The sequence below is a fragment of the Miscanthus floridulus genome, chromosome 3, assembly GCF_019320115.1.
Source record: "Miscanthus floridulus cultivar M001 chromosome 3, ASM1932011v1, whole genome shotgun sequence".
In the NCBI taxonomy this organism is placed as follows: Eukaryota; Viridiplantae; Streptophyta; class Magnoliopsida; order Poales; family Poaceae; genus Miscanthus; species Miscanthus floridulus.
In genome coordinates this window covers 68,731,388-68,748,426 of record NC_089582.1, presented here as the reverse complement: position 1 = coordinate 68,748,426, position 17,039 = coordinate 68,731,388, and the positions used below count along the sequence as shown (strand labels likewise).

At 53.4% G+C, this 17,039-nt stretch overlaps 1 protein-coding gene across 3 annotated transcripts in view; it reads left to right on the top strand.

Moving 5' to 3' along the window:
- Positions 1 to 16,712, top strand: part of LOC136541766 (protein DCL homolog, chloroplastic-like) — a 48,331-nt gene extending 31,619 nt beyond the window's left edge. The window contains exons 2-4 of one of the 3 annotated variants that reach the window (XM_066533851.1): positions 1,542 to 1,656; positions 16,044 to 16,095; positions 16,199 to 16,712. In XM_066533851.1, coding sequence (XP_066389948.1) covers positions 1,542 to 1,656; positions 16,044 to 16,095; positions 16,199 to 16,293 — 262 coding nt within the window. In that variant the 3' untranslated portion in view covers positions 16,294 to 16,712. Of the gene's footprint in view, positions 1 to 1,541; positions 1,657 to 16,043 lie in introns of all 3 variants that reach the window. The other 2 variants (XM_066533850.1, XM_066533849.1) reach the window with 2 other exon arrangements.
- Positions 16,713 to 17,039: the final 327 nt, after the last annotated feature.

Genomic DNA, 17,039 nt, shown 5'->3' with positions numbered 1-17,039 from the left:
CGAAGCATGAGGTATTGATGCCTCCTTCTGCGTGGTCTCTACAACCATGTTGGTTCGATGCTTGTAAGCGTGAGCTAAGCTGGGGGCTAAATCACACATCATTGGGCACTAGAAGCTCCACATCTGTTTTCAGAGGCACTATTAATATGACGGTGTAGATATTGACTTGGTGGTGTTTGTCCAGCTTTCTACCTTCGCCACCAAGGCGTCAAAATGGCTGTTGTACTGTAGACACACAGCAACCTGCTAGGATAGCTGGCTATAGTACATGGTACTAACATGGTGGAGTACACTGGCCAGGTGCATATATCATTGCTCTGCAGCCTCTGTCAGATGTGGTATGTGGCAAACCAAACCTTGCCTTCAGGTGTATGTTGTGCTGAAAGTTGTTAGCCACCATTTTTTATTGGAAGGACAACCTTTGTTAAGGTTCAACACTTAACAAACCTCCGCTAAAACATGTAGCCTACACTAGGGAGTTTGCCGTGCTGCGTTATACCAGCATGGTGGAGAACTACACTGAGCAGTTCTTTGCCTTGGGCAAGAGGAAAAGTTGGATGGGGGCCAACAGATCAATATCTATACTTCTGGACTACTGGAGCATCCAAATGGCACCACCCAACAGGGAGAATCGATTTGTACTGCAGCATGCCTCCGCTCGAAGCCGTCGTACCAGTCTACCTCCAAATCATTTCACTGTTGCAGATTTGAACTTAATTGAGCTCATGATTAGGGAGAAGGATATTCCCTAAAAAATGATTTGGGAGAAGGATAGAAGGAAAAGTAAAACCAAATAGGGGAGGAAGAGATGCTGAGGCGCTCATCTCTCAGTGTCAAAGACCCAGTTATGCCTAATTGTGTTCTTCATGGCAGCACTAATCTGTCCAGTAAGATGACCTTGATTTGTTTTGTATGGAAACTGTATTCCTTTGCTGTATTTGATCTGCTCATGCTAACTAGAATGCATGCTAGCTAATGTAAATGAAATCACTATCCACTCTTAGTAAACCACTACATACTACTTCTGTCTACACGCAGATTGCTTTCTTCGTTTATGTACTCGAATAGTCTGTTCTTACAAAGCACTAAAGCAGTCAATTTGAGGCACATGGCATGTCCTGGCTTAAGTGCCAGAATGCATGCTTTATTATGGCATCAATGGAGCAATACAAGGATTCTTGGTGGGAGAATGCTGCTAGATCGTATACATAATAAGTTGACACCTACATAGATTGTTTGTTCCAGGAAAACATTAGGTCCAGTTGTATTTTCTATATTTCTAGTTTAACTTTAAAAAGTGACTCCTTGAGAAGCGAGATGTGCATTTATTTTGGGACGGAGGGAGTATATGCTACTAAATTAATATCCTAAGCTGAAACAGAAACTTCACTAGCATTGCTTTATGCTCTTGATTAACAACACTCCACAAAACACCCTCCTAAATTGTTTTTATGCTGTCATACTTCCATTTTGTGAAGATGTACCATTTTACGCCTTGCATCAATAGTTCCTTCTGTTCTGACTCTGTTGTGCTATAACAGGTATAGAAATGGTGGATTTCTAAGCCCAGATGAAGAAAAGGTTGTAACAGAAAAGCTTCTTTCGCATCATCCTCGAGCAGAAGAAAAGATTGGTTGTGGGCTTGATGGTATAATGGTGAGCATGATTACCTAACCTATTTACCAAAATAGATGTTAGCTCCTCAAACAAGTCTGTTCCTTGTCTTCTGTTATCTTCTAGACTTTTCCCCTTTTTGGCACAAAGCCTTCATGGTTAGCTGTGTTTTACTCAGGAATTTTGTTACTTGTTTGCTGTTGAAACTACTACAAAAGCTGACTACTTCCTCTGTTCCAAATTGTAAGTCATTCTGGCTTTTCTAGGTACATAGCTTTTGCTATGTATCTAGACATAACCTATATCCAAGTGCGTAGCAAAAGCTTTGTTCCTAGAAAGCCAAAACAACTTACAATTTGGAACGGAGGAAGTCTTTAGCTATTTGCACTACTTTTAGTTCATATAGAGGATCTCCGCTGTTCCTAATATTGGACAGCGCCTTTGACCGCCTTGATTGAACTTGAATATGTCATATTCTCTATCTTATTTGTTGCACTTGTAGATGGTATTATTAACTTATGCTATGTGCGCATCTGCATGCCCTTAGGAGCTATAGTAAAACTAACTGCTGTAGATAGTGTGGAACATGTGTTTGTACACTGGCTTGGTCTTAGAAATGAGTGCATATATAATTAGTCATGGTGCCACAAAACGATGATGACTCTCTGGATTGAGTTGAATAGCTTCAAGGAGAGCTGCGTATCATTATATTAAGAGGAAGAGACAGTTTAGGCGACTCGTACAACCCCTGTAGGGGCAAGGCCTGACAACTGAAATGTCAGGAAGAAAAATTAGAAACGACCTAACACCCTTATAGTCAAGGTCATATGCTAAGGAGCCCTTTGGCTCCCACCATACACCACAATTTGACCTCATCCCTGATATCCTGCATTACGGTATTCAAACTAGGCCGACATCCCTCAAAAACACAATCACTTCTATGCTTCCAAATCTACCATGCCACCAGGACGACCAATGACTTGATACCCTTGAGATGATCTTTAGTTACAGTTTCAATGAGCTAACTTAGGCACCCCTTGTGCATTTTAACCACAAATTTATTAAGCTGCAAACTATCATTCTTAATATGCTGTGCTTACTGCTAACTTAGGCACCCCTTGTGCATTTTAACCACAAATTTATTAAGGCCTTGTTTAGATGCCATCCAAATTCCAAGTTTTTTCACTCTCTCTCCATCACATCAATTTTTAGCCGCTTGCATGGAGTATTAAATGTAGATAAAAAAAATAACTAATTACACAGTTTAGTTGGAAATCACGAGATAAATCTTTTGAGCCTAGTTGGTCCACGATTGGACAATATTTGCCAAATAAGACGAAAGTGGTACTATTCATCGGGTTGAAATTTTTTCGCAATCTAAACGAGGCCTAAGCTGCAAACTATCATTCTCAATATGCTGTGCTTACTGTACTCCTGTTCATAAACGTCTTTCTAGTAATTCTCAGTGTAAAGTGCACGACTAATCCTTAGCGTTAGATGGATACTTGGATAGCCCATTAGGCTGCAGGGATATGTGACACACCTGTCTCATAGCTGGTGCGCCTCCTATAGATTGATTAATTGTATTGAAAGGCAGGGATATCCAATGGTGGCCGTACTTCTATAAACCGACCTTAGATCATCCTTGCCTATATATGTGTTTGTACCCTACAAGGCTACAACTCATAATAATCAATCTATTAATCTTCCCCGCAATGCTTGCTTAAACTTGACTGGACATGTCGTCCTAGCTTTATCACCTCGGTATCCGAACTCCCAAAATGCAATTTTGATATATTGGTCTCGTTGGTGGTCCAATTGGATCTAGACCTGCACGACGTGCTGACGTGGTTTGCCATGATGGATCTGTCATGGAGCACCTTCTCCTCCCATGTGTTCTTACCCTTCCTTCTGTCCAAGTGCAGCTGCTACCTCTGTTCAGGTGGTCACTAGCAACAGCCTCCGTATGCTTCCTTTCCACAGCAGCAGCCTCACTCTGATCCCCTGCCCCTCCATTGATGTTTTCTGGATCCCAACACAAGCACGACCACCATGCACCCATTGATCTCCCTCTTTTTTGAATCTGAGCAGAGGAACAACTAGCTGCTTTCACTGATGCTCCACCCAGCTCCTCCATGCGAGCAACCAACAAACCCGCAACAAGCTGCAGACACATGGCCATCCGGTGCATAGAGGCACAGTTGGTTGATGCCCACAGGATGTGAAGGTGTATGGGCAGGGCAGGCAACAGAGGCAGCATGGAGATGGGGGCATGTGGTGCAGCATTGGTTCGTGGATGTTTGTGGTGGTTAGGGACTCCCCCTCCACATGGTCTGTAACACCATTGGCAGGCACCACTGAGATCCACAGCTATCAGCTCCTCTGCATCCCATCCAACTGCATTCATGGTGAATGCCTCGCACATGGACACCACGTCCTCCATCTCCCTCATGTCTGGCCACTGTGCTTCTGCGCCATGAGCAGCTCCCTTGCCTTGACGCGCAGTCGCCTTGGGCATCCCAGCAACCGCTGCTTGCTTCCACCTTCTAGCCTTCTTGGCCCTGCGTCATCTCTCCACACTTGTTCACCTGTTTTCCCTGCAGGACATTGGCAGCGGACAGGGTGACCAGACTGGACATGCAAACGATGAACAAGTCGAGGGCCCTTGATCTTTCCCCACAGGTGAGCAGCGAGCTCACCAGCACCCACACAACACCTTTGGCTGGAGGTAGAAGAAGAGAGAGTGAAAACAAGCTTTTTGAGAACAGAATACTCACACTGACAGCACTCTCAAGTCTGCAGGTGTAGCAAACTGAACTAAATATTACATTTCCATAGCTTGCATATATATATATACACAGAGGTAACTAGTGAAGGTTGACTGCTGTAGCAGTCAAGTCTAATCTACTCTACAGTCCTACAGAGGTAGCTAGTGAAGGTTGATTGCTGTAGCAGTCATGTCTAGTCTACTCTACAGTCCTAGGAACTTGCTAGGAAGTTGCTCTGCAGTTGCAAGGAAATTGCACTGCACTAGCAAGGAAATTGGTCTGCGGTTGCAGACTTCTGTGCAAGACCAACAACAAATTATTCAACAATTCTTCCCCTAATCTTGCTGCTCTTGCTTGATTTCCACCATTCCAATCTTGGCCCTTAGCTCCATGAATCGAAGATGGTCGAATGGCTTGCTGAGGATGTCTGCAAGTTGTCGTCCAGATTCGACAAACTCCAGAACAATCTGTCCTCCATCGACACAATCACGGATGAAGTGAAAACGGGTGTCGATGTGCTTGCTCCGGTCGTGGAGGACTGGATTCTTTGCATGGGCGATGGCGGACTGATTGTCCACCATCAATGTCGGTGGGCGAGCTTCTTCCCTGATAAGCTCGCCCAGCAGCTGATGGATAAGTCTGGCTGGTTTGGTCTTTGTGGGGCTGCTGGCTGTTGCTGCCACAAGGACATCATCTTATCATCTAGGACAGTATCTTAGAGGACAGCATCTTAGCATCTTAGACTAGCATCTTAGCATCTTAGCATCTAGCATCTTAGCATCTTAGAGCTAGCATCTTAGCATCTTGGTATATGTTTGGCTAGCTAGCAACCTATAAATATGTATCCCCAAACTCTCAGGTTGCCATGACATTTGTGTGAGAAATAAACCAGAAAATTGCCCCAACTCCTATTGTCATCCTCTCTCGATGAGAGTAAGAATTCTGCTACTATTAAGAGTAAGAATTCAGCGACTAACAACTGGTATCAGAGCCGTATTATCCTGTAGCCTGAGCATCTCCTGCTCATCTTCTTTCCCAGCCTCGCAACAGCCCCAGCTAAGCAGCAGCAGCTCCGGCCGCAGCAGCTTGTCTGAAGCAGCCCTCTCCCCACGCAGCAGCCCCCCGGTAGCGCGTCATGTCCGCAGGGTAGTCTCAGCGCTCGGTCGCCTCGAGCACACGGCGTCGGCAGGAGGCCGAACTTGCCGCGGCAGAGGAACGCGAGCGAGCGCGGCAGAGACCGCTGCGGCGGCGGCAAGTGCGTCGAGGCTGGCAGCGGCGGAGCTGGCAGCAGCCAGAGCGGAGGCGGAAGCAGCGGCGGCGGCGAATGCAGCGCGTGCGGTGGCAGCAGAGGTTGAGGCTCTGCGCGACAGCATCAGCAGCTCCGTTTCTGCTGACGACAGCGCCGACGCGGACCTCGAGCTGCTGGGGAGGGAGGCAGGACGAGCGCGGGCGGTGCAGTGGGCAGCCGCGCACGCCCACGAGCGTGGCGGCAGCCCAGATAGGCGCGGACGCGCCGGCGGCGCTCCTGCAGGAGGCGCGCACAGCGGCGGCGCTCTTGGAGGAGGCGCGCACGGCGGTGGCGCTCCTGGAGGAGGCGCGCACGACAACGGTGGCGGACGGGCCAATGGAGAGCGTGGCCTTCACAGGCAGCGTGGCTCTCTCTCCCCGGATCGGTACCGTGGTTATCATGGGCTCCAGGCTGTCGTCAGGGACGTCGGCCCCGGCGGTGGGTGGCCTACCCTTACTAAGACCAACTACGTCGAGTGCGCTGCGGTGATGAGGGTAAAGCTCCAGGTGCGGCACATGTGGGAGGCAGTCCGGTACGACGACGTCGACTACGACCTAGATCGACGGGCGCTGGATGCCCTCATCGCTGCAGTCCCGTCCGAAATGCAATTCTCGCTTACCAACAAGCGGACTGTCAAGGAGGCTTGGGACGCCATCGCCGCGGCACGCATCGGCAGCGACCTCGCCCGTAAGTCCACACTGCAGGCACTTCGTAAGGAGTGGGAGAACCTGGCCTTCAAGCCAGGTGAGGACGTTGATGACTTTGCTCTTTGTCTCAACACTGTTGTAGAAGATGGTGCAGTTCGGCGATGACACCTACGGCGAGGAGAGGGTTGTCGAAAAGCTCTTCCGCTGCGTCCCCGAGAATTACAAGAAGATGGCTCGCTCGATCCAGTCCCTGCTGGATCTCTCCACGATGTCGATCGAGGAGGCGATAGGTCGTCTCAAGGTCGTCGACAGCGATGAGCCACAGTCTCTCTCGGGGCCCATCACCACTGGCGGGAAGCTCCTTCTCACTCGGGAGCAGTGGGATGCCTGCCAAGGTGACCGGAAGAAGGGGGAGCCTTCTTCCGCGACTGGCAGCCGCAAGCGTGGCAAGCCGCGCAAGGCGCGCAGAGACATCCAGGCCGGGGCGTGAGGACGTGCCGAGGGTGATGCCCGCAGAAGTGCCCAGGGCGGCGCCGTCGGCAAGCACAAGCCGGCACGAGACGACGCCTGCCGCAACTATGGCCAGCTTGGCCATTGGGCCAAGGACTGTCGACAGCCACGACGCGGTCAGGCCCACGTCGCACAGGCGGAGGAGGAGCCGGCTCTGTTCATGGCACATGTAAGCATCGAGCTACCTCTAGCGGCACCGACCGCAGCGGCTCTCCTCCACCTTGATGAGCCAAAAGCACATGCCCTGCTCGGCGACGGCTCCGGCAATGACAAGACTGATGGGTGGTGCCTCGACACTGGCGCCACCCATCACATGACCGGTCGACGGGAGTTCTTCACCGAGCTTGACTCTAGCGTCCGAGGCTCCATCAAGTTTGGGGATGCCTCTGGCGTGGAGATCAAGGGCGTCGGCTCCGTCATCTTCACCGCCGTGTCTGGTGAGCACAGGTTGCTCACCGGAGTCTACTACATTCCCGCATTGAGGAACTCCATCATCAGCTTGGGATAGCTGGATGAGAACGGTTCGCGCGTGGTGGTTGAGGATGGAGTCATGAGGATTTGGGATCGTCGTCGCCGCCTTCTTGCCAAGGTATCCAGAAGCGCAAATCGACTCTATGTCCTTAACGTGCAGGTGACACAACCCCTCTGTCTTGCTGCTCGTTGGGATGACGAGGCGTGGCAGTGGCACGAGCGCTTCGGGCACCTTCACTTCGAGGCCCTAAAGCGGCTCAGTGCCACGGAGATGGTGCGAGGCCTGCTGTGCCTCGACCATGTGGAGCAAGCTCTGCGATGTCTGTGTGTTGACGAAGCAGAGGCGACTCCCCTTTCCCCAGCGGGCGAGCTTTCGAGCTAAGGAGAGGCTCGAGCTTGTGCACGGGGACTTGTGTGGCCCGGTGACACCAGCCACACCAGGAGGACGACGCTACTTCCTGCTGCTCGTCGACGACCTCTCACGCTACATGTGGGTGATGGTCCTTGGCAGCAAGGGAGAGGCTGCGGACGCCATCAGGCGCTCGCAGGCTGCTGCGGAGGCGGAGTGTGGCCGCAAGCTGTGCGTGCTACGCACCGACAATGGCGGCGAATTCACGGCGGCTGAATTCGCGTCGTACTGCGCTGATTAGGGCATTCAGCGCCACTACTCTGCGCCGTACAACCCACAGCAGAACGGCGTCGTCGAGCGGCGTAACCAGACGGTTGTGGGGATGGCTCGGGCCCTTCTCAAGCAGAGGGGGATGCCGGCTGTCTTCTGGGGAGAGGCTGTGGTGTCGGCCGTCTACATCCTCAACCGCTCGTCTACCAAGGCGCTCGACGGTAGGACACCGCACGAGGCTTGGCATGGGCGCAAGCCGGTGGTCTCCCACTTGCGGGTCTTCGGCTGCCTCGCGTTCGCCAAGGAGCTTAGGCCACATCAGCAAGCTCGACGACAGGAGCACTCAGGGAGTGTTCATCGGCTACGCGGAGGGCTCGAAGGCCTACCGCATCCTCGACCCGAAGACACAGCGTGTGCGCACGACGCGCGACGTTGTGTTCGACGAAGGACGAGGATGGGCGTGGGACATGGCGGTGGACGACGGCTCGGCTCCGACGTACGACGACTTCACTGTCGAGTACGTCCACTTCGAGGGAGCTGGGGGAGTAGGCAGCTCTTCTTCGGCGAGCGCGTCTACGCCAGTCCCTGAGCCTCCACCGACCCCGGCGCCTGTTACTCCGACAGCACCACGCTCTCCAGCCAGGACCTCGGCTGCGATGAGTCCTTCGTCCGGCTCCACCATAGCCGGCACCGCCACGCACTCCAGCACCGACAGGCACCTCTCCGGGCACGTCTACTCCAACACCAGCTCGTGTCGAGCACAACCCGGTTGAGCTCGCTACTTCCGCTCTCTCACGACGAGGAGCGCATCGACGCGTACCACGACGGCGAGCCGTTGCGGTACCGTACGATGGAGAACCTTCTCGGCGACCAGTCGGTGCCGGGACCGGTGCCTCACGACCTGGAGGCGCAGTTGCACCTTGCGTGTGACGACGGCGAGCCTCGGTCGTTTGCAGAGGCCGAGAGACATGCGGCATGGCGCGCCGCGATGCTGTTGGAGATGGATGCGGTCGAGAAGAACCGCACCTAGGAGCTTGCTGACCTTCCTCGTGGTCACCGCGCGATCACCCTTAAGTGGGTGTACAAGCTGAAGAGGGATGAAGCCGGCGCCATCGTCAAGCACAAGGCTCGCTTGGTGGCACGAGGTTTCGTGCAGAAGGAGGGGGTCGACTTCGACGACGCCTTTGCTCCCGTGGCACGGATGGAGTCCGTGCGACTCCTTGCGCTAGCTGCCTAGGAGGGCTAGCGTGTTCATCACATGGACGTCAAGTCAGCGTTCCTTAACGGCGACTTGAAGGAGGAGGTCTACGTGCACCAGCCGTCGGGATTTGTGATCCTCGGCAAGGAGGGCAAGGTGCTCCGCCTGCGCAAGGCCCTCTATGGCTTGCGGCAGGCACCGAGGGCGTGGAATGCCAAGTTGGATTACACGCTAAAGGGGATGGGCTTCGAGCAAAGCCCGCATGAGGCGGCCATCTACTGACGGGACAGTGGAGGAAATGCTCTGCTGGTGGGTGTCTACGTCGACGACTTGGTGATCACCGGCACCAAGGATGCAGACGTGGCGGCATTCAAGGAAGAGATGAAGGCCACCTTCCAGATGAGTGACCTGGAGCCTCTCTCCTTCAACTTGGGAATCGAGGTGCACCAGGATGACTCTGGGATCATGCTTCGACAGACCGCCTACGCCAAGCGCGTCGTTGAGCTAGCTGGGCTCACCGACTGCAACCCAGCTCTCACTTCCGATGGAGGAGAGGCTGAAGCTGAGCCGCGACAGCACGACGGAGGAGGTGGACGCTACGCAGTACCGGCGTCTTGTGGGGAGCCTTCACTACCTCGCCCACACACGGCCGGACTTGGCATTCTCCGTCGGCTACGTTAGTCGGTTCATGCAGTGACCAACGACGGAGCACCAGCAGGCTGTGAAGAGGATCATCCGCTACATTGCGGGGACTCTCGATCACGGCCTCTACTACCCTAGGTGCCCTGGGGCGGCACACTTTGTCGGGTACAGCGACAGCGACCACGCCGGTGACATCGACACCAGCAAGAGCACGAGCGGGATCCTCTTCTTCCTCGGCAAGTGCCTCGTTAGCTGGCAGTCGGTCAAGCAGCAGGTGGTGGCCCTGTCCAGCTGCGAGGCCTAAGTACATAGCTGGCCTCCATCGCTTCGACTCAGGCGCTCTGGCTCGCTCGACTGCTTGGTGATCTTCTCGACAGAGACACTAGAGCGGTGGAGCTCAGGGTGGACAGCAAGTCCGCTCTGGCCCTGGCAAAGAACCTCGTTTTCCATGAACGCAGCAAACACATCCGGGTGAGGTACCACTTCATCCGAGGCTGTTTGGAGGAAGGGAGCATCAAGGCGAGCTACATCAACACCAAGGACCTAGCTTGCGGACCTGCTCACCAAGCCTCTTGGGAGGATCAAATTCCTTGAGCTCTGCTCGAGGACCGGGATGGTTCAACTTTCCCACAAGACGACGCACAAGACTTAGAGGGAGAATGATCGTCTGGCTGGTCTGGTCTTTGTGGGGCTGCTGGCTGTTGCTGCCACAAGGACAACATCTAGGACAACATCTTAGAGGACAACATCTTAGCATCTTAGACTAGCATCTTAGCATCTTAGACTAGCATCTTGGCATATGCTTGGCTGGCTAGCAACCTATAAATATGTATCCCCAACTCCTCAGGTTGGCATGACATTTGTGTGAGAAATAAATCAGAAAATTGCCACAACTCCTAGTGTCATCTTCTCTCGATGAGAGTAAGAATTCTGCTACTACCAAGAGTAAGAATTCAGCGACTAACAGCAGTCGGCGCTGCCAGACCGCCTGGCACGCCGCTGTGGCCACAACTACGTACTCCGCCTCACACGTAGATAGCGCCACGATCTCCTGCTTCAGTGACTGCCACGAAATCGGGGCCAAACCAAGAAAGACGAGCACGCTAGATGTGCTCCGTCGTCCATCAATGTCGCCCGCCATGTCAGCATCGCTGAAGACTGTGAGCCACAACCCACCTTCGTCGTCGGTCTTGGGGAGTGCCTCGCTGAAAACTATGAGCCGCAGCCTACTTCCGTCGCCGTGCTTGGAGAAGATGATCCCCTGATCCATCGTCCCCTTGACGTAGCACAACAACCACTTCACTGCAATCCAATGATTCTCGCGAGGATCCTTCATGAACCGACTGACATACCCTACCGCGAACGTGATATCCGGCCGGGTATGAGTCAAATAGCGAAGCCCGCCGATGATGCTCCGATAGCGCGTCGCGTCCACTTTCGCCGCGGTGCTGTGCTTTGACAGCTTCAGCCTTTCCTCCATCGGAGTTGCGCACGGCTTGCAGTCCGCCATGCCGCCGCGCTCCAGCAGCTTCTCCGCGTAGGCGCGCTGTCCAAGGGAGATGGAGTCGCTCCCCTGCTTCACCTCGATGCCGAGGTAGTAGGAGAGCTGGCCACGAAACCGAGCTGCCATCTCACGCTTGAAGCTGTCGATGTCTTCCGTGCGCGCTCCGGTGACGATCAAGTCGTCCACATACAAGCCGACGACGAGCTCCTCCTTACCCTGTCGCTGCATGTAGAGCACGTGCTCTGTTTTTGCAGCGCACCCAACGTGGCGTTGAGCTTGGTGTTCCATGCCCGCGGCGCCTTCCTCAGCCCGTACAGGGCCTTATGCAGCCGCAGCACCTTGTGCTCTGCTCCCTTGGCAATGAAGCCTAGAGCTTGCTTGATGAAGACCGTCTCTGCGAGCTTGCCGTTGAGGAAGGCCGACTTGACGTCCAGGTGATGAATGCGCCAGTCCTTCGCCGCTGCCATGGCCAGCAGCAGGCGGACTGACTCCATGCGCGCCACCAGCACAAAGACTTCCTCGAAGTCGATGCCCTCGTGTTGGACGAAGCCACGGGCAACGAGGCGCACATTGTGCTTGACGATGGCGCCGCGCTCGTCCTGCTTGACTTTGTAGACCCATTTGGGTCCGATCGGATGATAGCCTGGAGGTGGATCAACGAGCTCCCATGTCCTGTTTTCTTCGATCGCCTTCATCTCTTCCAGCATCGCCCACCTCCAGTTTGCGTCCTGGGATCAACGTGGGCGGTTCCTTCACACTCACCAGGAGCAGCTCCTGATCGTCAAGCAATCTGCTTGCTAGGCCTGGTGCAGCTGAGTCCTCGACGAGGTTGTCCACCCTGTGGAACCGCACTTCCTCGCCGTCGTGGAAGGCGTCCACATACTCATCGATGTTGCTCGGAGGAGAGGCAAACTCAAGTGGTGTCGCTGGAGGTGTCCCCTGTCGTCCCGCAGCAGGGGACAATGGTGGAGGTGTGTGGGCGGCTGCTGGTGGAGTCTGTTCGCTTGCGCCCGTCATGGCCGGACTTAGCGGTTCACCCAGCGCCGCCACAACTGCTGGACTTGGCGCGTCCACAGCTGGCTCCTTTGTTCCAGCATCTCCGCCTCCGTAGATGACCATGTGCTCGATGACGAATGTCTCGCCAATGCTGCTGGCTTCCCCCGTGCCCGGATCCTTCCAATCCTAGGACACCATTTCGTCGAACACCACAGCCAGCGAGACCACCACCTTGTCTCCACGCGGATCAAACATCCGGTAGGCCTCGCTTCCCTCCTCGTAGCCCAGGAGCACCGTTGGAGTGCTCCTATCCTTCAGCTTGGCGAGGTTCGGCTTTGTCTTCTTGACATGGCCGATGCACCCGAACGTCTTGAGAAAGGAGACGTTGGAATCGTTTGATCGCCGCGCCGCCTCGTCCTTGCTTGTTAGGAGATGTAGACATGTAACGGCTGTAGTCGTCCATGAGTAGCAAGAAGTAGCGCCGCCCGCTTGCTTGTTAGGAGATGTAGACATGTAACGGCTGTAGTCGTCCATGAGTAGCAAGAAGTAGCGCCGCCCGCGATGCGTGGCCGGCGCGATAGGCCCGCAGAGATCGCCGTGGACAAGCTCCAACACGTTCCCCACGCGATACTTGGCCGCCTTTGCAAATGGCTGCCTCCTCTACCTCCCCGCCAGGTAGCTCGCCGGCGTGCTCGATGTGGGTAGCCCTCGCACCATCTTCTCCTACCGCCCGAGCGCGTCGAAGCTCGAGTGCCCGAACCGTGCATGCCACAACCACGGTTCCTCGGTGTGCCGCGCCGCCAGGCACACCGGCTGCTCCACCTTTGAATCGAGAAAGTACAACCGGTTATGGGAGCTTTGTACTTTGGCGAGAAGACGTTGCTCCCAATCCCGAATCCGCAGCACGCCCCTCTTGACGAGCACTTCACAACCATGCTCGTCCAGCTGGCCGATGCTGACGATGCTCGAGTGCAACTGAGGGATGTAATAGACATCCGTCAGCGCGTGGTGCTCCCCATTCTGGCACCGGAAGATGATGGTGCCACGGCCTCGAATCTCCACCTTCGAGCCATCACCAAACTTCACCGACCCCGTCACGCCACTGCCGAGCTCGGAGAAGGCCTCTTTGGAGCCGGTCATGTGGTTGCTGGCGCCGGAGTCCAGGTACCACCTCTGCTCCACGCCGCCGCCCAGTCGTCCTAGGTGAACTTGGGCGCGCGACTCTTCGAGATGGATGGCCTGTGGTGCCTTCCCCTGCTCTGCAGCCACCACCACCTCCTCCTTTGCCTCCAACTCTGGCTCGACGTTGTGCAGCGCACAAAACGTCGCCATCAGGAGAGTAGGCTCGCCGTTGTCCACCCGTGCAAGGTGTGCCTCAGCCTTCTTCTCCTTCGGGTTCTTGCACTCCTTGGCCCAATGACCAGTCTTCCCGCAGCGCCGGCAAGCTTTGGGGTCTTCCTCCTCCTCCTCCTCCTCTTCCTCTTCCTCTTCCTCTTCCTCTTCCTCTTCCTCTCCACCACCCGCAAGCGCCCAGTCAAGGTAGCTAGTTAAGGTTGACTGCTGTAGCAGTCATGTCTAGTCTACTCTACAGTCCTAGGAACTTGCTAGGAAGTTGCAAGGAAATTGCACTGCAGTAGCACGGAAATTGGTCTGCAGTTGCAGACTTGTGTGCAAGACCAGCAGCAAATTATTCAACATCGAGGGTGTCCATGCCTTGGCAGAGGCTATCTAGTGCGAAGAACAAGTAAAAGGACATGGCCATATGGGAGCAGGTGCACAGTGTGGGTTTTGCCTACCGTTGTCACCGCCGAGCAGGAACACAAGCGAGTTGATGATGGACCTTGTGAGGTTAAGGATGAGGAATATTTGGGGCCTCCTTTGCGTCCGAGAGGGGGGGAGATGATGGGTGGGTGTAGAGATAGGGGAGGCATGGGGACCTGAGGAGTTGGAGGCCGCAGTGGGGTAAGAGTGGGACATTGGGAGCAGGTGCGGCCACACAGGAGGGTGCGAGGAGTTGAGGCTGGTGCCTTGAGGAGGGGGGTGACGGCCATGGTGGCGTCGGCACTGGCACCTGTGTGAATGTGATGCACAGGTGGGGACGCGGAGCTGCATGACGGATCTATCATGGCGAATCATATCAGCGTGCCATGTTAGTGTAGACCCTATTGAACCATGAAAGAGATCCATATCAAAGTCAGTGAGTCAATTCTGCATTTTGGGAATTTAGGGACTTGGATGACACAACAGACAAGTTTATTGACCAGCCACACAGTATTTTACTCTAATTCTCACATTGTGTCCTTCTATCATACGTTCCCCTAGCTTTAACAAAACATTCTCATCCACTCAATCCCATTGCATTCTCTTGCGAGCAACTCCAGCAGGGGCACCAAATCAGGGCCCCCAAATCTGATTTGGGTGCTTCTACCCATTTTTGTTGGCTCAGTTTTCTGCTTCTACTCCAACAGCAGCACCCAAATTTGGAACAGCCAAATCTATTCCACTAGGCAATGACAAATGGGACCCACTCGTCATCCTCTCTTCCTCTTTCTTCTTCCTTCTTCCTCTGGACCGGTGGATCTGGCCACGCTGCCCCGAGCAGGAGACGGCGGTGGCCCCAGAGCAGGAGATGCCGGCGCCGCCCCTGCCGCTGCCGCTGCCTACGATCCTGCTCGACCCGTCCGCGTTGCCCCGAGCAGGAGACGCCGGCGGCTTCAGAGCAGAAGATGTCGGCGCCTGCCCCTGCCGCCGCTGCCCACGAGCCTGCTCGACCCGTCCGCGGTGCCCCTGCCGCCCACGGGAGGGCGCGGCCTGCCTGCAGTGCCCCTGCCGCTTGACCTGTCTGCGGTGCCCCTGCTGCCCATGGGAAGGGCCGCCGGAGGGCGCGGCATGAGGGAGGGGATGGAGCAGAGGAGGTTGCCAGAGTGGAGGAGCTCAACGGAGCGGAGGGAGTTCCTGCGAGCGCGCATGGAAGCCGCAGGATGGGGGCCGGGGTTGTTGGGCCAATGGGAATGGGGTCTGGTGGGAGGATTTTGGTGCCTACACAAATTTGAGGTCCGTAGTAGGGGCCATGCTGGAGTTGGATTTTTTATGTGAGCCCCCATATTTAGCTATGGGGGCTCAAGTAGGGGTCCTGCTGGAGTTGCTCTAAGTCATTCATAATCAATTAAAAAGCAAACACACTTGGGCGCTGTTAATGAGAATTTGGAAACCTATGTAGTGTAACAGATCACAGATTTATGTTGGTCATTTTTAGTGCCTTATTTGTTGGAAAAAAGAGTTAATCTTCTGCTCTTGTTTATCTGCTACCACAGTGTATACACATTGGGATTGGTCAGAAATCATTGCTGATCCACTAGCAGTAACAGTGTCTGTTTTTTCTCTCTGCTAATTTGTAGTGCTGATTCCTCGTAGCAATACAAAAGGCATATAATGTGTTTTCAGTCCATAGAATTGGGTTTTGTCCAGGTGTTACACTTCTGTTTTGACCTAATGGTCTTGCAGGTGAGGCCAATGTTGAGAAATTCCACAATGTTAAGGGCTTTATGTGAAAAAAGGATTGAAAAGTGAGATGTAGGATTTAGGATAAGTGAAACAGATCATTCTTGCATCATGGATACCAATAAGTTAGGATGAAAACTGTGGTGAAGCAGCTCTTGATTTTCTGTGTAGGACATGTGATACTTGTGTTGCATACTGCATTCATGGTAACGGCATGTTCTCCTGTGTGCTCTTCCAATTGAAACTGCTCTTTTTTTTTTTCTTCCTAAACACTGTTTTGAAAAGGTTGACAGGCACCCTCAGTTCAATTCAAGATGTCTCTTTGTCGTTAGAACAAATGGCGATTTGGAGGATTTCTCATACCACAAGTGTCTCCGGGCATACCTTCAAGAGAAGTATCCATCCTATGCAGACAGGTTTCTGAAGAAACATCTCGTTGAGAAGCGCTCCAAACTTTTCCGTGTTCAGAAGAAGGCCACGATGGATTCTTTGCCTGCTGGGCAGTCGCCAGGATCTTAGGTTTCCCTGCTTATGATGATGCTATGGTTAGGGCTGGCTTGACATTGCTAAGTAAGCAGTTTCGCCTCTATAGCTGACCTGTCAAGTGAAAGGCCGTTTCTCCTGTCTTTGGTGATGGGCTTCGAAGTGCTGTATGGTCTTTGGTGAACAGATTTAACGTGTTTTTTTTTGGATAAATAAAAATTAGATTAGTTACGACCATGGCCCAAATACATATTTTGGGCTGGGATCGTAAGGGTGTTGCATGGTTGATTGCAAGGGACGATGTTATGTTTTCGACGTCCGAAAGTGAGCGGTCAATTGTATTTTTACTGTTGGTATACATGCATGGATCGTTTAGATACTTGGTGCTGCATGATTTGCCCACCTTTGGTTCTGCACGATTTAGCAATCTTGGTGCTGCATGATTTTACCAAACACTGTTGATCTTCACCTGTCCTATTTATTGCAATCGCTGTACCCGTCGCTGTGCATCTCCAGGAGGGTGGGTGCCTGACAGCTTAGACTCCTTATCAATCTGCCATGTGTTAATCATGCCCTGCTGCATTTCCTTGCCGTGTTTGATCATGCCCATTGGGATGACTATTTGAGTTTTTAAAGAAACCGTGCAGAAATCAGCTGCTGTGGTAGTCGAATCTGTTCAAACTTGTGTAATCGTGTAGCAAACCCTTTGGGTGTATTTCCGTGCCCCATTCTGTAGCACTACTTTATCAATACTTTTCAGTGAAGGAACAATATTTTCCTCACTAATAACTCAGCATA